Here is a 26,607-nt window from a genome sequence, read left to right as displayed (position 1 = left end):
CACTAGGCCTGGTTTGAGCTTCTGAAACCTCAAAGTCCCCCTACCCCAGGGACACACTTCCTCCAACAAGGCCACACCTACTCCACCAAGGCTGTGTCTCTAATAGTGCCACTCCATAAGAGTCCATGGGAACCATTTTCATTCAAACTACCACACATGCGTTTGTAACACTCGAGCACATAGCAGCCCAAAGCTGGAAATGACTTTAAAAAAAAAGTAACTGATAAATGTTTGCTCAAACTGGGAAAATCTTTCTCACAAGACTACACTTTAATAAAAGTGAATAAAACAACGAAAACAACAATAAAAATGAAGGAATGCATACTTAGTAGGTTATATCCAAATCAGAACCTAACCTATGATTATGTTGATAAATTTATTTGCATATTAAAAATTCTTGGTATGGGGAAGAGATTAGATGAGAAAGCTTAAGGAGGAGGGGGAAGGGTAGGTATGTTTATAAAGTGAATGACCCAAAAGCTTGATTTTCATTGTACAGTTCTTCTTGGTGTGATTATAGTCACATGAAAGTAAATGTGATTAAGTTGCATAGTACCCTTTCCCTGACACACACACACACACACACACACACACACACATACACACACACACACACGTATCAGCTGTGTGTATCTATGTCTTATCACAAGAAGAAACAAAGTGAGGGAAGAACATGTGGGTTCTCTCTATAGAAGCTTTCAAGTGTGGATTGGTTAATTATTTGTATGTGTCTGTGTGTGCCTTCATAAGTTAATACGTGCCTTGTGTACACAAGCGCTCTTGGGTGTTGTGAGCCGTGACGTGGATGCTGGGGACCAAACTCGGGTCTTCCCCAAGAGCAGTAAGTGCTGCCACCTCGCCAGCCCCATCTCCTTGCAGAAGGTTTTAGACAACTTCCTGAAAATCTCTATTTTAAGTATCACACAAGATCAACCTGGACTCCACACTTCCCCCCAAAGTAGTTATTTTTAAAAAAAAATCTAGAAAAGAGGGTAAGAAGAGCAACAACAGGATATAGTAAATTGTAATACATAGTTAATAATTTAAAATATAGAAAACAAGACGTCCACAGCAAGATGTTAAAATTACATTTAACCATATCGAGTCATAATAAATCCGTGACACAGTTAACATTTCCCTATATTCTCGCATGGCTATACTTGTACTACGTTTATACGTACCACTTTCCCCCATGTATTTCTGTTTAGAGTGTCTTCTCCACTCTCTCTAAGTTGCTTTTTAAGCATTCCTTCAGGTTCTAAAGAGCCCACACACTTTCAGAACACCTCACTGAATCGAATGACTTCATTGCTTAAATCCCACACCCCTTTGTTCTAACTCATCCTCAGCTCAGCCTCGGACCTGCCGGTCACACCAGACTCCAAAAGGATTCTGACCGTCTTTACCATGAAGAAGCACTAAGGCGGAGACAGCCCAGTCAGGAAAGTACTGCCAGGTCTTTAATCCCCGTCTTCTCAGCGAGGTGGTCTTGGTTTCTGGGTTTGAGTACATCTTTGTGGTCATCTCTAAGAAACACAAATTCACCCTTTAATAAATATGGTGACTACCTATGAAATTGATTGCATCTGTATGGCTATAAAGGGATGGGATTTCTCTTTGTCTTTAGTCTGCCATAACCTCCTTGAATGCATATCTAATAAGTATAAAAAGAAACACAAGTTTTATTAAGAGGGGATTTTGAAGGATAAATGAGAGATTTATTTGGCTTTTCTCTGCAAAAGTTTTTATTTACGAAGGTAACAGTATCTTTCACCATTTTTTCTTCTCATGGGTTGACATCTGTGGTCTGACTGTGCAGAGTCCTCCTCATGGGTTGACATCTGTGGTCTGACTGTGCAGAGTCTTCCTCACACGTTGACATCTGTGGTCTGACTGTGCAGAGTCCTCCTCATAGGTTGACATCTGTGGTCTGACTGTGCAGAGTCCTCCTCATAGGTTGATATCTGTGGTCTGACTGTGCAGAGTCCTCCTCACGGGTTGACATCTGTGGTCTGATTGTACAGAGTCCTCCTCACGGGTTGACATCTGTGGTCTGACTGTGCAGAGTCCTCCTCATAGGTTGGCATCTGTGGTCTGACTGTGCAGAGTCCTCCTCATAGGTTGATATCTGTGGTCTGACTGTGCAGAGTCCTCCTCACGGGTTGACATCTGTGGTCTGATTGTGCAGAGTCCTCCTCACGGGTTGATATCTGTGGTCTGACTGTACATCGTTCTCCTAAGTGGACTTACCACTTCCAGTCTTCATGACTGACCTCTTGTCCAGATTATTACAGATTATTTTTTGAGATACAAATGTAGCACTAGTAAAACCCTTGGAAGAAGTCATTTACTAATCCAGTTATGCCCCGTCATAAATATGACATCCTTTCAGTAGCTACTGTTGAGCGATGTAGGAAAAAAAAGAAGCTATCTCCATGCATTCACACAAAACTTTGTATGTCTTACTACTGACTCACTTATAATTTCTAAATATGACATCTCTTACACACATCTGCCTTCCTGTTTGGACCTGACTCAGACACAAATACAGTATCAATCGTATTTGACACTCCATGCCTATTGCTTATTGGCCTTCAAAAAGTCAAGATTGAGTTAAATTTAAATTATTTTAATGTTTACAGTCAGATACCTTGACCTGCATCTGTGCTAATCAGGTGAAAACAATAACAATGTTAAGCAATAAACATATGATTCTGATTTGGGTTACCTTGTTAACCTTCATAGACTACGATAAAATCATGAATAATTAATGCTAGTCATAACTTTCATGATCTATTTTAAATTTCAAAAATGTATGAAGGTACCAGTCAGGAAGTCGTGCATTTTTAGGAACAACAAAATAAAAGCCCCTATATATTATTTGCTGTCAATCATTAGGTGATTTTTTTTCAGTATATGAAAAGCATTTGGCCTTATGAAATACTGAACTATTAAAATAAATTATATAACGCAACCAGAGCAAATTCTTCAGTAAACAAAAGAGAGGCTCAATTTTTCTTGTTATAGTTAGCTACTGCAGCTATTCCTTAAGCTGTTTAGATGTTTAGTAAGAATTATTGCAGAAAAAAAAGATTACATTTAATTGTGTATTTTCTGTTTCCTTTTACAAAACGGGAAAGGTATTCATTTTCACTTCCCATGTAAATATTGCATGCAAAGACATGTAAGCCAAGGTGTACTCAGAAAAAAAAAACTGCTACTAGGTGGTTGGAGACACTCCTCGTGTGTTAGGAGGGTACATAGCTCCTCCTGAGTCTGACACTCATGTGGGTGGTTCCTGGGCATCCTCTGGCCTCTGCAGGGAAAGCACTGACTCCTCTGGGCTCTGGTCCCTGAGGTACAGAGCTGCAGCAGGGGCCACCCTGCCGGGGCTTCCTGTTCCTGCTGGGCTCTGCCTCTCCTGCTTCCCAAGAGCCCAGGCGCAGGGGCACAGGGCCGCAGGGGCCACGAGCTACCACCGTTACACCAACCGCCGTCCCTGTAGCAAAGCCAGCAGCCACACCATGCTGCCTTTGTTCCTGGTCCTCTCATGCCTGGGCCAACTGATCACTGCGGGCCAGGGTAAGTGAAGACACTGCTGGGCAGGGGACCACTTGTCAACAGGCCACCCGCCTTGCGGGCTTCACCCCCTTTGCTCTTGAAGTTCAGAACAAGGTTAGTGAAGGTGCCCAGAGCCCACCCAGTTTCCAGGGTCTAGGGGTCCATCTCTGCCTGATGGTTGGAGGACTCTGACTCAGCCCAAAGACCATTGACCCTCATTTGCTGACTTTCCGCAATCAGGAGAACCTTCGCCAAGTGGGGGGAGAGGAAGGTGGTTACGGAGAGGGAGGGAGCGAGATAGACAGAGGGCGGGCCCCACATGTCCCATGTGTTCCCTTGGCTAGAGAAGAGCTTATCCAAGACGGTGCTCACTGCTGTACTTCCTGTGTCCCTCTCTGCAGACTCTGAAACACCACTTCTGCAGACCATAGTGCCACAGAAAATCGAGAACAGCATCAACGATTCCAAGGTAGCAGACACGCATGTCATTAAGAAACCGGATTTTTGGGAAATGGCAGGCATTTATTTGTATCCCACTTCTGGCTCACATCAGTGAATTCCTCTACAGCCTCTTTCAAATCTTGGTTGTTCCTGATTTAGTGAGCTAAAGACTGGTGGTCTGAGGGAGGGCAAATGTCTCCGTTTTCTTTGATTTTCCAAGTAGTGTAGAAACAGTGCCCAACTGTTCTATGTGAGACTCAAGTGCTCTAACTTCCGGTCCCCACGCTGCCGTACACGGCTTACTGAACGCAGAGAAAACACACACACTAATTATATGTTCTTACACGTGAGACTACACTAAATTTTACCCTGTATCATGATTTTTAAACTGGCAGCATAAAAATCTCCAGGCCTGTAAATGCACACGTATGTAAATCCTTTGGAAAGCGAAACAGTAAAGTATAAAAACTATAAAATTATTTTAAACAATGCAGAGAGGTGTATAAAATGATCGTCCATCCATATAAGTCTGAGGTACTAATTTTAACCCATTGAATATTTAGTCACATATATTTTTATGACTGTATGTGGCAATATTGTTTTTCTACTTCTGCATTGTTACCTGGTATATGTATAAAACTTCTGACCGGCAGATAGCCTTGCATTTTCCCAGAGTCGTTTCCACAGGACCAATGGGGAAGCAGTTAAAATTTTTTAGCAAAGTAGATCAGAATGTTTTCAGTGCTTTCCAAGTCAGACAATTGTTTTCTACAAAGTTAACACACTGATTTAATCAGCATCATTTCATAGTGTCTTCAAATCTTCTTACAGTCTTTCTCCTTTTCTATTCTTAAACAGATATTTTAATTTAATATATAACATGAATGTCATCTTGCCTAGTTTTATAACTAGCCTCTTAGAATTTGACAATAGTCAGTATTCAATATGCAAGTCAATAAAATTTCATAGATAGTATTCAATAAAATTTCACATTCCAGCCGGGCGGTGGTGGTGCACGCCTTTAATCCCAGCACTCGGGAGGCAGAGCCAGCAGATCTCTGTGAGTTCGAGGCCAGCCTGGGCTACCAAGTGAGTTCCAGGAAAGGTGCAAATTACACAGAGAAACCCTGTCTCAAAAAAAAAAAAAAATTCACATTCCAAACCATGAACTTAGCATTTAAATGATATCTTTATTTAGTCTTTGAAAATTCCATAAATGTATATGATAAATCTTGATCATGTCCAACCCCACTCCCTCACAGCTCCCTGTGGCCCCCACCTTTTCTTTAGTTTTTTAAGTTGATTTTCGAAAAAGATGTATGTATATTTTCTCTTCTAATTACTCTGTAGCACACATGTGTCTCATTTGCACCTGTCTGTGGGTTTCACTATAAGGTCTCTCCATAACATTTTATTTTCTCAGGCTATAGAAACAGACATTATAAAATGCATTTTCCAATTGTTTATCTTTCAGTTTATAGGAATGAGAACACCCTGTATAGTTAACTGTGTCTATCAATCTTGCGAATAATGGCTGCCGCCATTTACAATGTGGGTATATTTCATGCTTTCTTTTGAGTGTCTATGGTCCTGGTGTCAATTTGTAGTAGAAGACATTTGTGTTTCATTTGTTCCCTCTTTAGGTCCAGTGATGACAGTAATAGGGTAAAGGTAACAGTAGAGGTGATAGCAGTGATAAGTAAGAAAAATATAGCTTATAGTTTGGGGTATTTTGTGTGTTATTTTGCTAATTCATAACAAAATGAGGAGGGAATTTGGAAGCGGGGAATAAAGCATGAATTGGAAAGGGTATCTATGTGTAAGAAGTATGAGAAACAGTAAAAACTATATTGTGGATCATTTCAATTTTGGGGTATACAGGCTCTAATGTCTGGTCCTAAAAAACATGTACATACATAAATCATAGCTTGTTACTTTGAAGGAGTTGACATTTCTAATAATGGCTTTCTCTCTCTCTCTCTGGACACTTTGCCGCAGGTCACTTACTTGGTCAGAATTGAGGGGAAAACATACACATTCCATCTTGAAAAACAGTAAGTCAGTAAGAGCTCACTCTATCAAACAGCTGTTTCCAGTTGCCCTTCTTCAACCATTCCCTAAGCTGAGCAAAGACACCCCGTTTACTTGGCAAGCTCTATCTTCTTTAATATTCATGTGGAACTGAGATTTTAAATCCAATAATCTATGTTCTAAGTTAATGATGTCTTAAGACACATTCTGATAAATGAAAATTACCGAAATCCTTAAAGCATAACCATGCACACAGTCATGAAAGCCATAGTTGTTACCTGCCCATGTGTGATTTTGCACCTGCGTACATTGTTTTGCATAGTTACGGGATTTCAAGCATCTTACTGAGTACACTACACATGCCTTAGAAAATTGGAGACCAGGCCAGAAAAATAGCCCAGCCTAGGAAATCAGGTAGACCTTGTAAATACTAAAGTGCGGCTTACATTGCAAACATAGGCAAAACACGCCTAGGCTGTGGCTTAGAGAGAGTGAAAACTTGAGTTATCAAAAACAGTGAGCTAACATCAATTGTGTGGTCATGCGCTGCACAGGAGTAAAGCAGCAGCTCCCCTACGGCTGTACATAGTGAAGACCTAGGGTGCACATCCCTCACTGCTCCTGCGCTAGTTCCCTCCCCCTCACTGCTCCAGCTCCCTCCCCCCCCCCACTGCTCCAGCACCAGCTCCAGCCCCTTCCCCCTTTCTACCTTATGTTCTCTGCTCAAGTGCGCTGTTTCTTGATTATACGTTCTGTTATGCTCAAATGGTATTGACAACCCACAATTGTGTTTCTCCCATTTCGCTCCAATATATAGTTTTGACTTCCCTCCTTTCTCCCTTTGTTCCATGAGGACACCAGTGGCATTAACCTTGTGTACAACCTTCCATCATTATCTATATTTTGTCTTTATATAGAACTTACAGAAATGTATAAAAAGGTTTTTTTCCTCACAAATGTGTACATTGTTTTGAAACTGTTCTTGTTTGACAGTGTGCAGGGTGCACTTTCTTCCTGTGGGTGTATATCTCATAACATTATTCCATATATGATTTTTAGTATAGCATGTAATAGATAATAAGGTCCTTTACAGAGATTGTCTTGATGAATTCTGAAAATCATACAATTAGAATCTTGCCATGCTCAAATAGGCACTTGGTCTAAGGCACGTGGGAGATGAAGGTAGAATCTCCCTTTGGCTTTCTTCACTACATCTGACTATGCATCCCATTCCACAGCTGTAATCAAAGTATGATGATGCCATATAGCTCCTCTATGTCACACGTAATCTCAATGTTTCAAAACTCCAAAGCCATAAGTGTACGATGAAATAGATGTGAATAGTATATCACTGATGAAGAGCTCATAAGTCACATTTGTCACAATACGGTGACTTCTCCTCTTCACTCTCCTTTGAAACTCTGATGCACATCTTCTGCTCCCAGGCCTCTCAGCCCCAACCCTGCACCTGAGTTTACTCCTGTCCCACTGGGCAGCATTGTGAGAAGGGGCCAACACCCATGTGGTAGTTAGCTATCTGATTAACACGAAAATGCGATACTTGTCAACTCTAAAAGAAGTGTTAGCTGATGGATTTGGAGTTTTCTGTGTATGGTTCCTTACTTAGCCCTGCGGCTTTTGGGTCTGTGGTTAGGACACCATGGCAGTAAGCCCTTGGCACTTACCTCGTATCTGGGAAGTAGAGAGGAGGATGAAGAGCCAAGGCCCCAAGGTTCTCTTCAGGGGCACAGGCTCCCAGGCATCTAGAACAATGCATGCAGGTCGCCTTACTCAGTTTTTGTCAGCTTGACACAAATCTAGGCACACCTGGGGATAGGGAATCTGAATTGGGGTTTACTTCCCTCAGAGTGCTGGCTGGTGTTTGAGGACCCAGCCCACTGTGGGTGGTACCACTCATGAAAGCAGGCTGAGTAAGCTAGGGTGAGCAAGCCTGTAAGTACATTCGTCATGCTCTCTGCCTCAGTGACTACCTCCAGGGTAGTCATGTGGAAATAGAAGCCAAATAAACCCCTCTATTCTGGTCAGTGTTTTATCAAAGCAACAACAGCATCAGCAACAAGAGCAAAGCAGGACAAGGCCCCACTTTCAAAAGACTACCATACTCCAATAGCCATAGGGACTGAAGGCTGGGCATTAGCACACAGTCTCTGGGGAACACCACAGACCCAAACAACCTAGTGAGTACTCTGAACACCGTGGAAAGCTTTCTGAGTAAGTTTAGATGGTTTTCATTTCATCCTGGGACCTACAAATTAAGTTGCTCATTTGTGGCTATGATACTTACTTTGGCCAAAGAGAAGCTGAGTGACTTCTGCAGAGGTTGTAAAGGGCTCTTGTGTCTGTTTTTATGCTAGTGCCATACTGTTTTTATTACTATAGCTCTGTGGTGTCACTTAGAGTCTGGGAGGGTGATACCTCCAGCAGGGTTTTGTTTGTTTGATTTCTAATTGTTCAGGATTGTTTTGGCTATCCTGGGTCTTTGACTTTCCATATAAAATTTAAGATTGTGTTTTTCAATTTCAGTGAAAAATTGTGTTGAAATATATTGCATCTGTAAATTTCTTTTGGTAGGGTGATCATTTTCAGTATATTAATCCTACCAATCCATGAGCATGGAAGGTCTTTCTATTTTCTGATATTATTTTAAATTTTTTCATCAATGTCTTAAATTCCCATTGTACAAGCTTTTCACTTCTTTGGTTAGATTTATTCAAAGATTTTTTTTTTTTGAGGCTATTGTCAATGGTCTTGTTTCCCCAATTTATTCTTGGTGCTGTTTGTTTATAGGAAGGCTACTGTTTTTTGTTTGTTCATTTTTTTTTTGGCGTGTGTGTGTGTGTGTGTGTGTGTGTGTGTGTGTGTGCGCGTGCGCGCGCATGTTGATTTTGTATCCTGCTAAATGATAACAGCTGTGGAGGGTTTCTGGTGGAATCCTTTGGGGTCTTTTATGTGTACGATTATAGCATCTGAAAATAAAGCTGCTTTGATGTCTTCCTTTCTAATTTTCACCCCCTTCATCTCATTCAGTAGTCTTAATTCTCTAGCTAGGAATACAAATACTATATTGAACACTGATGGAGAGAGTCGACATCCTTGTCTTATACCTGCTTTTAGTGGGAATGTTTTGAGTTTTTCTCCATTGAGCAAGATGTTGCTCTGCTCTTGCTGTCAGTTGTCTTTGTTGCGCAGAGATATGTCTCCTGTATCCCTAGAGTCCCCAGAACTTTCATCGTGAAGAGAGGTTGCATTTTATTAAAGGCCTTCTTATGTTTAATAAGATGATTTAGGTCTGTTTATGTGGTAGTTTATGTCTATGAATTGATGTATGTTGAATCATCCTAGGATCTCTGTGATAAAAGCCAGCTTGGTCATAGTGGCTGCTCTTGTGATGTATTCTTGAATTGGGTTTCCAAGTATTTTACTGAGAATTTTTGCATCCAGTTTCATCAGAGAAAGGCCCATAATTTTATTTTTGTGTTGGATCTTTTGTTCGTTTTGATAGTAGGGTAGTAGTACTGATTTCATAAAAATAATTCACAAGTGTCCCGTCAATTTCTACCTTATGGAGTCATTTGAGGAGTATTGGATTAGTTTTTGTTGTTGTTGTTGTTGTTTTTGTTTTAAGGTCTGGAAGAATTTTACACTGAATCCATTTGGCTCCAGGTTTTTGTTTTTTTTTAAACTTTTGGAGATTTTTAATTACTATTTCTATCTCATTGAATGTTATGGGATTAGCTTTGGCAGGCTGTATATATCCAGAAATGCAAATATTTTTGCTATTGAAGCTCCAAGAGCACAATTGGTTAGCAAGGTACTTCTAATTTAGATTTTTTAAAGTGTGTTATTATGATTCTCTGAATTTCCCAGTGTTATCTCCCATTTCATCTTTAATTTTATTATCTGGATACTTTATTTATTTAGGTTAAATTGGCCAAAGGTTTATCAATCTTGTTAATCTTTTCAAGGAATCAATTCTTCCTTTCATTAATTTTTTTGTATTTTTTTTATTTCTAGTTCATTAATTTCAACCCTGATTTTGATTATTTTTTCCCACCTGGTTTGGGGGTATTGCTTGTTCTTATATTTCCAAGGCCTTGAGGTGTAATCATTCCATTATGAAGGATCTCTCACATTTCTCACTTCAGGCCCTTAGTGCTATAAACGTACTTGCCTGCCTCTGTGCTCCATAGATTTTAGAATGTTGTGTTTTCATTTTCATTTACTACTTTTAGGAACCTTAGACTTCCTTCTTGATTTCTTCCTTGACTCAATGATTCAGTAGTCCATTGTATAGTTTCCACGAGTTTGTGTGTTTCTCTAGTTTCTGTTGCTGATGACATCATCTCCATTTTCCTCTATTTGTTAAAACTGGCTTTGTGTTCTACAGTGTGGTCAATTTTGGAGAAAGTTCTATTGGCTGCTTAGAAGAATGTATATTCTTTAGTGTCTGGGTGGAGTGTTCTGTAGATGTCTGTTATGTTTGTCTAGAGAGGACCCTGACATAAGTCCATACTCCTAAAGCTACCTGATCTATGACAAAGAGACCAAAAATACACTTTGGAGAAGAGACATTATCTTTAAAAAATGTGGCTGGTCAAATTGCACGACTACATGTAGAAGAATGAAACCAGAGCACTATTTCTCAGCCCACAGGAAATTCAGCTTCAAATGACTTTAAGATCTCAATGTAAGAATGAATTCATTGGCACAGGAAAGGGCTTTCTGAACAGGATGTCAGTAGTTGGAAGCATTAAAACCAACAGTTAATGAATGGGACTTCGTGAACCTAAAGTTTCTGTACAATGAAGAACACCGTCACTGCAGTAAGAGGAAGCCTATAGAATGGGAAATACGTATTTAACAGCTATCTATCTGAAGATTAGAAACTAGGATATATAAGAACTAGAACAAATAAGCAAACAAAATGCTAAACCTCCAGGAAACAAACAATAGTTTAAAAATGGAGCATGGAACTAAACAGTTCTAAGAAGATGCAATAGAAATAGGTATTAAGGATGCTGAGGTGGTTTGTAATTTTATGAAAACCATCTGTTGCTGATTTATGATCCACCCATTCTACTCATTAGCAAATACTAAAGTTATCATACCATGAGATTTATTTGTGGTTAACACAAACTAAAATGGAGATGAGAAGATGTGGTTGTGAGCACCAGTTTGCTATATAAAATTTGTCATAGCCCTATGCTGGTCCCTGGTTTTAGTTCTAATGATTATCTTTAAGTTTTTATGTATCTAATATACCATTAGAACATAAGCTAGAGGGGGCTGGAGAGATGACTCAGAGGTTAAGAGCACTGACTCTTCTTCCAGAGGTCCTGAGTTCAATTCCCAGCAACCACATGGTGGCTCACAACCATCCGTAATGAGATCTGGTGCCCTTTTCTGGCCTGCAAGCCTACATGTAGGCAGAATATTGTATACATAAAAAATAAATAAATCTTTAAAAAAAAAGAACATAAGCTAGATAATGAGAAGACAGTTCTATTTGGTTTTCAGATATTTGGGTTTGTAAAATTTACACTGTAGTTTCATTATTCTGAAAGTTTTTGTTGTTAATGAACTATTAAACCTATATATTGTTATTAATGATATATATTATAATGAAATACCATTATTTTGATTGAAATAGGTCATTTTTGCATCCACGTTTTATGGCATATTCGCATAGCAAGTTAGGAACATTGCAACTGCATTACTCTTTAATAAAGGTAAGTTTAGACTAATGCTGTGTAGATTTGGGGGCTTTTTTATGGGTGTGTATAATGCTGTTTTCTCCCTTATATACCCATAGTTTTAAATTTAGAAATAGTTATGCAAACATTTATATAGAGATTATATATGTTCGTACACATGTATGGATTCACATGATATGTTACCTTTAGAAGTTGGTTTTTGCATTTTAAACTTATTTCTAATTAAAATATTATTATATTACTTGACCTCTTCCCATCCCCCCCCCCCCCAGCTTCATGCCCCTTCCTTCCACCTGCGGTGACAATGGCAAGGTATAGTGAAGGAGCCTAGGCTGGTGGCAAAATCGCAATCCTCCTGCCTCCACTCTTAAGTGTTGGAGTTGCAGGTTTGTGTTTATCACAAGCAACTTAGATTCATTATTTAAAAAATATGCAGAAGGTGCTGCTGTTGGGAAGAAAAAGAAAGGCCTTCTAATCTACAGTGCTGTTGGTCAAACAGATCCCAAATCCAAATCCCCTGTGTAAACTGCTAGGAAAGCACACTGAATCCAGTGACTGCCCTGGAAGACTGGAACCCCGAAATCACTTATCTGCAAGTACGATTAAACCAGTTCTGAAGACATCAGAAGTCTGAGATGGAAAAGAAAAGGCAGGTCGAGGGGCAAGGCATCCCGAAAGGTTGGGAACGTTGTCTCACAGGTCCTGAACAGTGGAGGAGACTGTGGGAATCACCATACAGGAAGATGGTGAGAGGAGACTCCAAAAGCAGACGGCACACAGATCAACCCAGGAGCAGGAGTGGGTCGGGGAAATGAGGCAGCACCCATAGGCTCTCAGATGCGAACAATGGGCTATTGCATGAGGGATTCAAAAACACCCCCGAGGTTAAAGATCTTTGAGCACCTTGCACACCGCAGTATCGGAGCTGAAGAGGAGGCGACTAGATGTCTGCACTTTCCAATTAATTCTGATGAACACTTATTAGTTGTACACATTAACATGGCCTAGTGTGATATTTCAACCCTTGTATATCATGTGCAATGAACAACTCCAGCTTCCCTTTATCCATTCTTTTTAGCCCTCCCCAGCTCCTAGCCACCACTGCTCTAGACTCAGGTTTACCTTTCTGGCTTCCACATATGATGGAGAATATGTGGTACTTGTCTGAATGGGCTTGGCTTATTATTATCATTGGAATTATTGTTATTGTTGATGTTGTTAATGGAAGGAAGGTCCCCACTTCTATTCATCTTACTGAGAGTGTTGAGATTTAAATTTCTTTATGTCAATAATATTCCTCACTCCGTGTGTGTGTGTGTGTGTGTGTGTGTGTGTGTGTGTGTGTGTGATGTCATGGTTTGTTTCCATTCGTCAGTTGAAGAGAGGCCTCGACTGATTCCATATTTTAGCTATTGTGAGCAGTATTTTCCCAACCATGGTGTGCGGGTAGGGTGTCTTTAGAATGCTGGTTTCCTTTCTTCTGCATGTATAACCAGAGTGGGGGTAGCTGGGTCTTGTGGTAGATCTGACTTAGTTGTTTTTTATTGAACATGTTTTTTTTTTCATACAATATATTCTGATTATGGTTCCTCTCCCCCAGCTCCTCTCAGATCCCCCCCACTCCTCATTGTACATCCTCATCTGTTCTTGTTCTCTCTCATTAGAAAACCGGCATCCAGAAAAGATAAAATTGAAAACAAACACACCAGAATTGGACAAAACAAACAAAAAGGAAAAAGAGCAAAGAAAAAGCACAAGGAACACATATAGATGCAGAAGCACACATATTCACCCGAATAGAAATCCCATAAAAACACAGAACTGGAAACCACAATGTATAAACAAAAGACCTATAAGGTATATATGTATTTTTAAAAAGCCCAGGCAAAGCATTATCAGTCCCCCAAATGGAGGGGACATGCTCCTGCCATGGTCACCCCCAGGAATGGAGTGTTGAGTTTTGCATTGTCAAGGATAATGTTGACCATAGACTCATGCATACCTTTTTTTTTTTTTTTTTTTTTTTTTGGTTTTTCGAGACAGGGTTTCTCTGTGTAGCTTTGCGCCTTTTCCTGGAACTCACTTGGTAGCCCAGGCTGGCCTCGAACTCACAGAGATCCGCCTGGCTCTGCCTCCCGAGTGCTGGGATTAAAGGCATGCGCCACCACTGCCCGGCTCATGCATACCTTTTTAAAGAGAAATTTATTCATTATATTATTGTGCATGCACACATGTGCAGCGAATGCCTTCAGTTAGTCAGCTATTTTACTCTCCCTCAGACGAGGTAGTTTTATAATTTGTATCATTTGAGTTTAAATCTGTACACTTGAGTTTTTATATGAAACCTAGGAATGTTTAGTAAATAATACTTTATTGTTTATTTTTTGAGAATTTTGGTATAACACCTTTTAATCATTTTCACCTCCACTCCTCCAGCTACTCCTAGCTCCAACCTTCTTCTCTACCCACCAAACTTTGTGTTCTCCTTATCATTTAAATCGTCAAGTCCAGTTTGGGCTCCCCTTGGAGGCATAGCCTTTCCCTGGAGCTTGTGGTCAACTCACCAAATGCTACACTCTCAAAAACATCGACTCTCAGCCTTCCAGCGAATCCGTTGGCAGTAGCTCCTTGTCTCCATGCCTACCTCCCATCTCCAGGCTGCAGTTTGGTCTGATTCCAGCTTGCACAGGTCTTGTGCCAGCTGTCACAACTGCTGTGAGTTCATGTGCGGCTGGCCCCTGAGTGTGTGCTGCATGGGTTGTGTGAGGCTCACAGGACAGACAGGACAGTCTCTGGCTTTCCTCTCGTTATTTGTTGACCTTGTGCTTCGCTGTCTTCCTTCTGTCTGAGTGACTGACTTTTGCTGTGTAGATGTTGGGTGACATCTTACAGGGAGGCACAATCAAGAGATCCCTTGGAACTCTTCTTTCCTATGGTTAATTGTGGATCAGGAACTAGATCACCCTCTACATCTTTAGAAAGGGCTGTTGGTATCACTCAAGGGGCAGGTTGCTGCTCCTGTTGCTTAGCATGCAACATAGGGCAGATCTCCCTGTCTGGGCAAAGCCCTGTAGTGTGAGTGCGCTGAGCATCGTGCAGAAGGTATATGTTGGGCTTATATGGGCTCTAATGACTAGATCCAGCCTGCTACTCTAATTGATGGGAATGGGGTTTAGGATGGGGTTTATGTCATGTTAAATGGAGATTCATGCCTGGATGCTTTTAGTATATAGACACATTTGAAGGAGTCAACGTGTTGGAAGTGAAGTTTCACAGTGTTAGGAACCTGGAAATTACTACAATTTAGAGTTAGGAGGAAGAAGAATTCACTAAAGAGATTATTGTGGGAAAGTTTGTGAATCAGTAACATTGATAAAGTCAATGAGGAAGAGTTTGAACTATTGATGATTAATTATCTTTCTAGTGAGATATTAAGGGAAAGCAAGGTGGACAAATGTCAGCTAAATACTTACGGACTTGCAAGATGGCTCTGTGTGTAAAGTGCCTCCTGTGAAGCTTGATAAACTGAGTTCCATCTCTGGGTCCCACGGGGTAGAAGGAGCAAATGACCTCTGAATGCTCACTGTGACAGGTGCACACAGACATGCAACATCAATGAATAAATACTTAAAAACCCTTTTTGCATAACCCAGAAAAAATGAATGAAATGTTCGTGATTGAACTCAGCCAAATGTTATAGATCATAAGCTAGTATAAAAAGTATAGTGTAAACTATACTCTTAGGCAATCTTGCTAAAAAGGAAAAGATACAGATAAATAGTGGTCAAAAATCAAAGTTATAGCAAGAATATTACAGAGAGAGGGAAATAATTATGGCACAAGAAGGTGCTGAGGAAGCATGTGCAGGGAGATGGGGAGGACACTGGACATCGGACACAGAATGTAATGGCTAAATGTGGGCATTTGCTATTGTCAGGAAGTGGGCACGGCCCCCAGGGCTTCAGCCATATCATTTTTTCTGTCCCATCTTAGGGCCATTGCTTCTATCAAGGACACGCTGTGGAGATTCCAGCATCGACTGTGACACTCAGCACTTGCTCAGGTCTCAGGTACCATTCTGGAAGCGCGAACTAAGACTGTATGTCAACCTTCAGCTTCACCATCTTCTGTGAGACTAGAATGAGGCAATAATAATAACAATAACAATAACAATAATAATAATACAGATCTGTAGACTGTGGGGGCCCTGTTAATACAGCTCCTTTATTCCCGACTCTTTCTCTTGCCCTCTCATGTACTTTTGGTGGGGGGGCTTCTTTGTATTTTGCCATCATAAAACTTAAGCAGGAAAAGCTCCCATGAGCAGGGAGAGAATTCGTATTTTCTAGCCACATCAGACCACAAGTATTCTTAAATGCCATAATGGAGGGAAGATAGGTATAACGTTGGGTTTGAAACGTAATCCAAGACTGAGTGATTCTTGGAGATTAGATAAAGAATTTTTAAAAATTTCCTATCCATTTTACATACCAACCACAGTTCCTCCTCCTCCCCACTTTCCCCTCCTCCACCTCCACCCTGACCCACTCCCCATCCCCTCCTCCAAAAGGGTAAGGCCTCCCATGGGGAGTCAGCAGAGCCTGGAACATTCAATTGAGGCAGGACCAAGCCCCTCCCCCCCTGCATTAAGGCTGAGCAAGGTGTCTCACCATAGGGAATGGGCCCCAAAAAGCCCACTCATGCACCAGGGATAGATCCTGGTCCCACTGCCAGGGGCCCCTCAAACAGACCCAGCTATACAGCTGTCTCCCACATGCAGAGGGCCTCCTTTGGTGCTTTGCAGACTTTGTAGCTGTTGGTCTAGAGTTGGTGAGGGGAATGCATGATCTTATTTGGCAGTGACTTTCACTCTGTTTCTGACATAAATACATACATATATATATTGGTTTACATTGAGAAGTATATAACTACAACTATGTCATCTTTACATTTAAATTTACATAAAGAATTATGAAGAATACTTTTAGTGTGATTTCTCAGTGGGAAGCCTATACTAATCCTCTTTTCTTTCCTTTACATATCTAGGGGCTTGTTACAGTTAGAAAACATCACTTATGGAATCGAGCCATTACAATCTTCGGCTACATTTGAACACATAATTTATCAAATAAAGAACAATAAAATTGATTATTCCCCCTTCAAAGAAAACTTAAATCTCCAGCATGAAAGTCAGTCCTACCGAATTCTTGTAAAACCAGAGGTGAGTTGGACCTTCATCTGTACTACTTAACTTTGAAATTTTGAGACTGTGTACACTGGGAAAAGAAAGTTAAACTGGTGTATGGTAATTCTTTTAAGATATCATTGGTTTACTCAGATAGTCTTTAGGAAATAACAAGTAGACAGAATTAATTTTTAAAAAAAATTCATCAAACTTGTTATGATAGCTTGTTTAGTTATTATATGAGGAGTTTGTATAGATACACATACTTGCTATTTATATGAATATGCATACCATTAACATAGTTGGTCCTGGATTTACTTAATGATACTGTATTTTCTTAGTCAATATATTTGTTTTGTAAAAAAGCATTACTTTGCTACAAACTTTGAAAGTAAAATGAGTCATGACAATAATTAGAAACCATCTCAAACCTCCCCATCTAAAGATAGTGTGTTTTCTCTCATACACCTCACCATAAATGTACAGTCATAAATGTCTAGATTTTTTTTAGGAAAAAGTCATCTAAACATGGCTATTTTAGGTTTTTCCTATTAATATGATTTCGTGTTTTTGTTTATTTTACATTTATTACTTTCTAAATTAAATAATATTGCCAAGTAAATCTACTAAAATACTAAGTAGATGAGTGTATAAGGAAAAATGAAAATAAGAATGGACCAAAATATTGTGTTCTGCAGCCTAGTGCTGCTGTGGGATTCACTGCTCTGATTCTGCAGCTTTCACTGTTTCTGACATAAATATATAAATATATACTGGTTTAAATTGAAAAGTATATGCTTTATACAACTATGTCATTTTTACATTTAAATTTTTCCTTTAATTAGTAAATTAATCTGATGAATATAGAAAAAAATTAAGAATCAACTTTTATAAATAATTTCAGCCAATGGCAGGCACTCTTCTGGAGAGATTTTTGGTATGTATCTTCATGTTTTCATTTACAGTGTTTGCTCAACTTCACATTTAATCATCAGTGGCTAAATAAGTTCGTTTCTTTTTTGGTTTTTTCGAGATAGGGTTTCTCTGTGTCATTTTGGTGCTTACCTGAAATTGGGCCAGCCTGGTCTACAGAGCGAGATCCAGGACAGGCACCAAAAACTACACAGAGAAACCCTGTCTCAAAAAACCAAACCAAACCAAACCAAACCAAACAAACAAACAAACAAACAAAAAACCTGGGTGTTTGCTAGTCAAATTAAACTGCCACCCCCACCTCAACTTTTACATGTTTGTTTGCTGGATATGCTAGTCATCAATGGATGGCCAGAGCCACACCCAAGCAGTAGCTCATTCTTCATGTCAAAGTATGTGGGCCAAGAAGACTCCAGAGTTGGGAAATATGGTACCGAGTGTCTTTGAGTCAGAATGACATTGCTTCACTTGGAGTAAATTAGGTTGCACTCCATTGCACAAGAGAAGACAATGTCAAATCAGTTGAAGACTGAAAAGAAGAAAACTTACCCTCATAAAGAGTAGTCTTTGGATCCAACTGGAACCTCAATATCATGTCCTTCCGGGTAGGCAGCTGAGAGCTCTGGAACTGGAACAGTTCCAGGTTTCTGGATTCCTCTCTAGACATTGGACTAACTGACCTCTATGATCCCAAAAGCCAACTCCATACATATATATGTGCGCATATATATATGCACATTTCATGTTATCAAATATTAAATGTTTGCTGAAATAAATAAGCCTTGTTACAAAAAAATGTTCAAGAAGCCACAAATCAAATCAGTAATAAGATATAATATGGCTAATATATTTCCTTTTTAAAATAAATAATGAGTAATCCCATACCATCTTATCTTCAGTGGAATACATTCAGCAAAGGTAGAAAAACTCATCAAAATGAAGCACCTTTAAAACAGCCAAGGTCAGGCCTGGTGTGGTGGCACACACCTTTAATCCCGGCACTCCAGAGGCAGAGGCAGGTGGATCTCTGTAAAACAGCCAAGGTTTCTTCCCAGTCAAACTGTCATCGGAGCATTTAACTTTAAAGACTCCCAGGGTTAGAGATTGTATCTATCATCCACGTTACTAAAATAAGTACAGTAAACAGTACTAAATCAGTATTCTTAACAGACATATGTGTACCTGGTTGAAGGTTTTATTATATTGACATTTTTATTGTTTCACAGAAAGGTTCAAATGTGTCACTGATGAAAAGGATGCTGAGTGTGAAGGTCATCGTGGATAAAGCCATGGTAGGAATGACCTGTCTTCCTGAGATCTTTGTTTTGTAGAGAGTGAGGATTGTGAATATGAAACTTAAATTGCTTGCTCTCTCCCTCCCTTCCTCTCTCTCCCCCCTCCCTTTTTTTTTTTTTTTTTTTTCATATTAGCTTTATTCTGTGGGATGGGTGTTTTGCCTGTATTGTGTGCAGTATGTGCATGCAGTACTCCCAGAGTCCAGCAGAGGGAGGCAGATCCACTGGGACTGGAGTTAGCGATGGCTGTGAGCTGTCATGTGAATTTTGAGGGTTGGATTCAGGTCCTCTAGAAGAGCAGTATGTGCTCTTAACTGCTGAGCTAGCTAGCTTTCTAGTCTACTTTTCACTGTTTGATACAAACTTTTTTTACTCTGTTCAAGTGTCAGTCATGATGACACATGCCAGTAATCCCAACATTTAGGAGGGTGAGGCAGAAAAAAAAAATCTGCATTTCCTACCACTCCGGGTACCATAAGACCTTGTTTAAAAGATAAACATCTTTTTTTCCTCCGTTCAAAAAAATGTGCCAGTAGCCGGGCGGTGGTGGCGCACACCTTTAATCCCAGCACTCGGGAGGCAGGGGAGGCAGAGGCAGGCGGATCTCTGTGAGTTCGAGGCCAGCCTGGTCTCCAAAGCGAGTTCCAGGAAAGGCGCAAAGCTACACAGAGAAACCCTGTCTCGAAAAACCAAAAAAAAAAAAAAAAAAAAAAAAAAAAAAAAAAAAAGTGCCAGAGCATAGCAGTGCACAACGACATGTCATCATTTGTCCTTATACTGGCACGAGGGGATTGGAGCAATGGCGTGTGACTCTGTATGCACAGGTTCTAAGCCCCTCTGACTTTAGCAGAGAGACTAGCTGGTGTGCCTCAATTCTTCCTGAGACTAGATCTCATTTCCATTATACTGGAAGTCAATTCATTAGATACTAAATTAGATTACATTTCCAAAGGTCTACTTTCTGAGCTTGTTTTGTGTGTTGTAGTTACCTGGCGTCTTGAGTGGAAGCTCCACGTTCTAAGGATGAAATGGGCATTCATTAGCACTCCAGATACTTTGCACTCTCCTCTCCAGAAAGTATTTGCCCACTGCCTTCCTTCCCACGGGGCTAATCTAGTTTCATATCCAGCATTGACTTTCTTTCTCAGCTCACCACTCTCTGGTTCCTAGCATCCAGCCCATGGGTTTCCTCATGGAGTCACGCTAGTCTCATGGTGTGGATTCATTCCACAACCTTCTGCCTCACCACACTGGACTCTCACTTAACCAGCCATTTTGATTTTGTCTTAGTTAATGTTTACATGTGCCGTGTCCAAAATAAACAATTTTAGTTAAATCTCCAGTTTCTATTTTTCTTGTACTGAAAAATTTTTTTTCTTAGAATACAGTTTGATTACAGTTTCCCCTTCCCCAACTCTTCCAAGGTCCTCCCCTGCTCCCCTCCTGTCCAAATCCACCCCTTTTCAGTCTCTCCTTGGAAATAAGCAGGCATCTAAAGAATAATTATAAATCAAGTAAGATTAAAAAAAACCCACAAAAATCAGAATAGAATAAAACAGAAGAAAAAAAAGCTAACACAACCCCACAAGAAACATATATAGACCCAGAAACACACACGGTGCCCACATAGAGATGCTATAAAAACCCCAAACTGGAAGCCATAATATATCCAAAGGACTTGTGATATTAAAAAAAAAAAGAAAAAAAATGCCCTGATATATATTATGAGATAAAGAACCTCCAAAGATGCCATTGAGTTCATTTTGTGTTGGCCATCTACTGCTGGGCATGGGGCTTAGCCACAAGAGTGGTTTGTATACACAGTGAGACTCCGTTGGAGAAAACTAATTTTTCATTTGCAAGTGGTTATCAATTGGAGACAGCTTTGGGGTGAGGGATGGGGACATGTGTCCACTTCTCCTCTCAGCACTGGGACCCCATCTGGGGCAGATACGTGCAGGCCTGGTGCATGCTGCCTCAGTCTCTGAGAGTTCGTATGTGCATGGGTCCTGCTGTGTTCAGAAGGCCTTGTTTCCTTGGTGTCCTCCATCCCCTCCGGCTCTTAAACTCTTTCTGCCTCCCCTAGCCCTGAGGGAAGGGATTTGATGGAGAACATCCCATTTAGGGTTGAGTCTTTCCCTCCCTGCACATTGTTCGTTTGTAAGTCTCTGTATTGGTTCCCACCTGCTGCAATCCGACTGTATCTCCCGTTCTGTATGAAACAGCCCTGTTCAAAGCGTTCCATTAACCACCCTTACCAGGTGTGCATTGCTCACTTTCCCCTGAGCTTGGGGAAGTGTCTGCTGCCTTTGCTCACCTGAAATTGTCTTAGCCTTTCAGTGTTGAGCATTTTCACCTTTCCAACAGTTTTGGGTTTTGGAGAGAAAAAAAACCCTAAACAATTAAACTTTCAGAAAGTTGTAACAAGAATATGTCGCAGAGCAGCCTTGTTCCTATCACCTGTGTCACCACCACAGGGTCTTCTGTCGTCATCTGGGCTGTCTCTGTTTGAATTTGAAAGCAAGTTTTCAATGGCATCACAGGCAGATGACGTTAAGATTGAGGCACAACAACACAGCAGCATCCCCGTCTCTGTACAGCTGAGCTCTCTATTGCACGGTATCCACACAGCTGATCTTAGTAAAACTGTGTGTTGTGTCTAAGGAGCTATGGCTAAACATGGCTCAGTTGATATATTTATGCATAGTCTGTCCTTGCTACTTACAAGTTTCTTTGTGTGCCTATTACATCTAACGTTTGCCTTGGTGTTCCACGTCATATATGTCTCTACTGTTGATTTGCTTGCTACTAAAAAGTAATCATGTAAATTAAATCCTAGACAATATTTGCAGACAGTGTTCTGATTATTATTTCCTTAAGTGAAGGCATATGCTGGTAGTTAGTTGTCCACTATTGGACTCTGTTGAGAAAGGGTGCTCTGTAGCTGGGTTGTATGCTGAGTTTCTTTGATTGGAGTGAAGACTTAAGATAGAAAAGTGAATGCCGTCTTAGTGAGTCAGCGACTGGATGTAGCTAGAGTTTTCCTGCCTGGCCCACAGTCAGGACAAGTCTCTCTCACCTGCCAGTCCTACAGCCGCTCAGACCCAACCAAGTAAACACAAAGACTTATATTGGTTACAAACTGTATGGCCATGGCAGGCTTCTTGCTAACTGTTCTTACAGCTTCAATTAATCCATTTCTATAAATCTATACCTTGCCACATGGCTTGTGGCTTACCGGCATCTTCACATGCTGTTTGTCATCGTGGCACCTGGCAGTGTCTCTGACTCAGCCTTCCACTTCCTAGCTTTATTTTCCTCCTTGTCCCGCCTATACTTCCTGCCTGGCCACTGGCCAATCAGTGATTTATTTATTGACCAGTCAGCAACACACTTGACATACAGACCATCCCACAGCAACTGGACTCCTTGATTCTGCCTTTATAGTGCATCCCATCTTCATTTCTGTGCCTGTAAAGAGGAAGTGAATCACAGCTACCCCTTTGAATAGTCTCAATCGTTAAGACCCTAGGGTTAGGTGTAAAGCACAGTAAAGACAATAATTAGGAGAAGTTTATAGACACAAAGGATTAACTGACAGCCAATTTGAACACATTTTTACTTTGCTTCCTCAGTTGAGTACGGCATCATTTTAACTTTTATATTTGACACTATTAAAGAGTGATTGTTTAATCAGTTATAGCAGTAATTGAGAAACCAACTTGTCTTTCAGTTTGGCCATATGGGCTCTGAGATGGGAGTTGCAGTTCAGAAAGTTGTTCATATCTTTGGTCTCATTAACACCGTGAGTACTTCCCTTTTTGTTGAAGAGACTAACGTTAACCCATTAACACGGTTTGCGTGCATGTTCCCCCCAGCACTTTGATCCACGAGTTGGGTTATCTCCTCAAAGCAATAAGTTGAATGTAATCCCCAACTCAAGTGTGTCCCCTTTTCAGATGTTTTCCCAGCTGAAGATGACTGTGATGTTAACATCTTTAGAGATCTGGTCAGACCAAAATAAGATAGAAACAAACGGGGATGCTGATGAAGTTCTGCAAAGGTTTCTGCTGTGGAAACAAAAACAAGCATCTGAAAGGGCCCAGGATATCACGTACTTACTCCTGTGAGTGCCTTGTCTGCGCCAAGGGGGACTTGCCCACTTATTTAACATCAACTGTCGAAGTTGTGTTTGGGTAATTGTGCTGGTGTAAGCAAAATGTAAGGCTCTGATCACATAGTCCAACGCAGTCCCCCCAGACCCTGTCACCCCATTCCACTTCAGCACTAAGGTGTGGTATGAAAAGCAGCAGGGGGAACACGGGCCTCTGTGTTTATAAAGACCTCACTGGGAAATGGTTATACCGTGATGTTAACGTGATGAATGCAATAATTGCCCATGTCGTTGGTTCAAAAGGTAAATAACTGAAATGGACCGGCCACTTCCCTGCACCTGTGGCTACTATTCTCCAGTGTTTCCATAGTGACCTAAGATGTAGTTTTCAGCCACTTGCTCTGTGGGTTTCAAGAGGCTTTATGTAGGTTTTAGCATTACTCACTCACTTAATCATTTCACCTGTAACTGTGAGACGTTCATTCACGAAGATTTTAAGAGATATGAAAGGAACCACGTGTTTTCTCTTGCTTCCTACTAAGTTCAAGGCCGGGGTTGGGTATGTGAAGGCAGCACTAGGGGGCTAATTTCTGCACATCGCCTCTTTTTTCTTGGTGCACCTCTCTCTCTCCCTCTCCTCTGGTCCAACACCGTGTACAATTTTAAGATTTGTTCAGTACATGAAAAGCTTGACCATAGATGACTCTGGCCTTTAGATTTTAGCATCAATATCCATTTAGTGATGGGGATCCTGAGAAACAGGCTATGAAGATACTAGGCTCCTCTAGGTTTTGGATTGTGTATCATAGAACCTTAAGCATCATTTTTAACTTAAATTCCTATGAAGTATGGAGGACATACGATTTGTGTTTCTACTACTTAATGAATGGTTGTTAGCATAAAGCATATTGTATGATGAACACCATGTTTTAAAGATGCAGAACTTTCAGAAATCCATTGTTTAAATGTTCTTTCTAGCAATGTTTTGAAACAGGTGCACTGACATAAAATTTTAATTTAGGTATAAGGATTATCCTGATTATGTGGGAGCAACATATCACGGCATAGCCTGCAACCCAAAGTTTACAGCAGGAATCGCTCTGGTATGCATTCTATTGTCCCTCAATGAAAAGACACAGAATGTATTTATTGTATACTTTTTGTGAATTTTTCTAAGTTTTTTTTTTTTGTTTTAGGATTTTAATGTTATAACTTATAAAAGAGTTGGTTTGTTGAGGAACCCCCATGGTACTGGTCTAGGCCGTCTGGATAAGTGAGACAGTTGTTTAGCTTGAACTGTTTGGGGGGCCCCCAGGCAGTGGGATCAGGACCCATCCCTAGTGCATGAGCTGGCTTTTTGGAGCCTAGTGCCTATGGTGAGACATTTTCCACAGCCTTGGTGCAGGGAGGAGGGGCTTGGACCTGCCTCAACTGAATGTACCAGGCTCTGCTGACACCCCATGGGAGACCTTGCCTTGGAGGAGGTGGGAATGGGGGGTGGATTGGGGGGGAAGGCTGGGGGGTGAGAGGAGGGGGGACAGGGGAATCTGAGGTTGATATATAAAATGAACAGAAAATCTCTTAATAAAAAAAAAAAAGAGTTGGTTTGGTTTCCGGGAAAACACACCAAATTTGCAATTTTAACGAGTCTGTGATGTTAACCATATTTACCTTATTGTGAAATAAGTCTCAAGATACATTCACCTTTTAAAAATGAGTCTCCACATCAATCAAGCAACCCTTCCTCTGTCCCAAGTGATGCTCATTCTATGTGCTGTTTCTATTGTTTTAATAACTTTGGGGTTTACATGTAAATAGGATGGTTCGGCATATGTCTTTCTAGGACAGAGTTCTTGCAAGCGGTACACTGTACTTAAGGTTCCATCTCTGCCATAGTGTACACACGATTTCCTTTTTAACGACTGAGTTAATTATCTATTCTATCAACAGATCTTTCATTTATTCCCTGCCTTTGTTGATATGCGCCCTGTTGCGCCCTGTTGCACTGCACATGATAGGACAGACATCTCTTTGAGGTCCTAATGTGGGTCAGTCTAGGTGTATACCCATGTTGCTGTTTGTTTTTGCTCTTTCTGGGGGGCCCATCACCCAGCTCCCAAATAAATTCATACATGGAGGCTCATTTGAATGCCCAGCCTTAGCTTGGCTGAGTTCCTAGTCTCCTCATCTTAAATTACCCCGTCTATCTTTTGCCTCTGGGCTTTTCCCATTCTTTTACTTCCATAGATCTTACTCTTACTCCATAGCTTGCTGGTGGTGTAGCTGAGTGGCTGGCCTCGAACTCACAGAGATCCTCCTGGCTATGCCTCCTCAGTGCAGGGATCAAAGGCGTGCGCCACTACTGCCCGGCTGACTCTTATTCCCTAGCTTGCTGGTTGGGTGACTGCCCCTGGAGTCTTTCTCTTCTCTGGCTCCTTCTCCTCTTCACTCCTCTATCTCCTCTTTGTTGCTCCCAGATTTCTCCTTCTATATCTTCTCTCTCCTGCCAGCCCCGCCTATCCTTTCTCCTGCCTCGCTATTGGCTGTTCAGCTCTTTATTAGACCATCAGGTGTTTTAGACAGGCACAGTAACACAGCTTCACAGAGTTAAACAGATGCAACATAAACAAAAGTAACACACCTTCTACTACATACCCAGAAGTCAGCTTGCTGAATTATGTATCGGTCTTGTTATTAATATTTTGTGAGACTATAATATTGGTTTTGATAGAGGCTATACCAGTCTATAATAGTTTCACCAACATACAACTAGCTGCAGAGTCAATCAAACTTACTTTGCTTTAGTTAATAGAGACAGGCCTATGTGCATGATGTTGTAGCTTCTCATTGCTTTTTAGATTGTGTTTTTGCCGTCGTAAATGATGCAATACCAGTTCATATACTTGATAGACTTTATTACCAGAGAAATAGCTATTCAAGTATTTGACTTATTTTTTTAAGTAAGTTAATGCTTTGCTGTTGGGTTGTGGGCATTCTCTACATCATGGATGTTAATCCTCTGTCAGACATGTGGTCTGTAAATGGGGTTTTTTTTTTGTTTTGTTTTGTTTTTATTTCCATTCCTGTGTGTATTTGTCTTTACTTTGGTTTTATCATGACATTGAAACAGGGACGTTTGAGACAGTGGCAGAATCTTCTTTGCCCATGTTCGCCTTTGCCCCCATCCTTTGGGGAGATGACGGTGTGGGTGTCCTGAATCCGTTTCCCTGTTTTCTTCTGTTGAATAGTTGTGAGTCTCTCACGTAGGTCTTGAATTTGTTTTCAGCTAGTTTTTAGATAGAGTAAATATAA

The 26,607-nt window shown here is 40.7% G+C and overlaps 2 protein-coding genes across 5 annotated transcripts in view; both read left to right on the top strand.

Annotated features, from left to right (window-relative positions):
• LOC131894698 (disintegrin and metalloproteinase domain-containing protein 5-like) overlaps positions 1-1,576 on the top strand; it is a gene marked incomplete at its 5' end in the record, with an annotated part of 32,011 nt that extends 30,435 nt beyond the window's left edge. The window contains one exon of the mRNA XM_059245005.1: positions 1,350-1,576. Coding sequence (XP_059100988.1) covers positions 1,350-1,422 — 73 coding nt within the window. The remainder of the gene's footprint in view (positions 1-1,349) is intronic.
• A 1,707-nt stretch (positions 1,577-3,283) lies between these two features.
• The window catches only part of LOC131894608 (A disintegrin and metallopeptidase domain 3-like), a 47,544-nt gene continuing 24,220 nt past the window's right edge, over positions 3,284-26,607 (top strand). The window contains exons 1-10 of one of the 4 annotated variants that reach the window (XM_059244925.1): positions 3,284-3,582; positions 3,963-4,030; positions 6,001-6,056; positions 11,705-11,783; positions 15,762-15,838; positions 16,815-16,989; positions 19,113-19,178; positions 22,915-22,986; positions 23,141-23,307; positions 24,317-24,398. In XM_059244925.1, the coding sequence (XP_059100908.1) occupies positions 3,525-3,582; positions 3,963-4,030; positions 6,001-6,056; positions 11,705-11,783; positions 15,762-15,838; positions 16,815-16,989; positions 19,113-19,178; positions 22,915-22,986; positions 23,141-23,307; positions 24,317-24,398 (900 nt within the window). In that variant the 5' untranslated portion in view covers positions 3,284-3,524. Of the gene's footprint in view, positions 3,583-3,962; positions 4,031-5,476; positions 5,554-6,000; positions 6,057-11,704; positions 11,784-13,507; positions 13,626-15,761; positions 15,914-16,814; positions 16,990-19,112; positions 19,179-22,914; positions 22,987-23,140; positions 23,308-24,316; positions 24,399-26,607 lie in introns of those variants that run through there. The other 3 variants (XM_059244922.1, XM_059244923.1, XM_059244924.1) reach the window with 3 other exon arrangements.

This window comes from Peromyscus eremicus, chromosome 17 (genome assembly GCF_949786415.1).
Source record: "Peromyscus eremicus chromosome 17, PerEre_H2_v1, whole genome shotgun sequence".
NCBI classification, from domain to species: domain Eukaryota; kingdom Metazoa; phylum Chordata; class Mammalia; order Rodentia; family Cricetidae; genus Peromyscus; species Peromyscus eremicus.
Note: the sequence above shows the minus strand (reverse complement) of the source record. Positions and strands in the feature narration are given on the sequence as shown.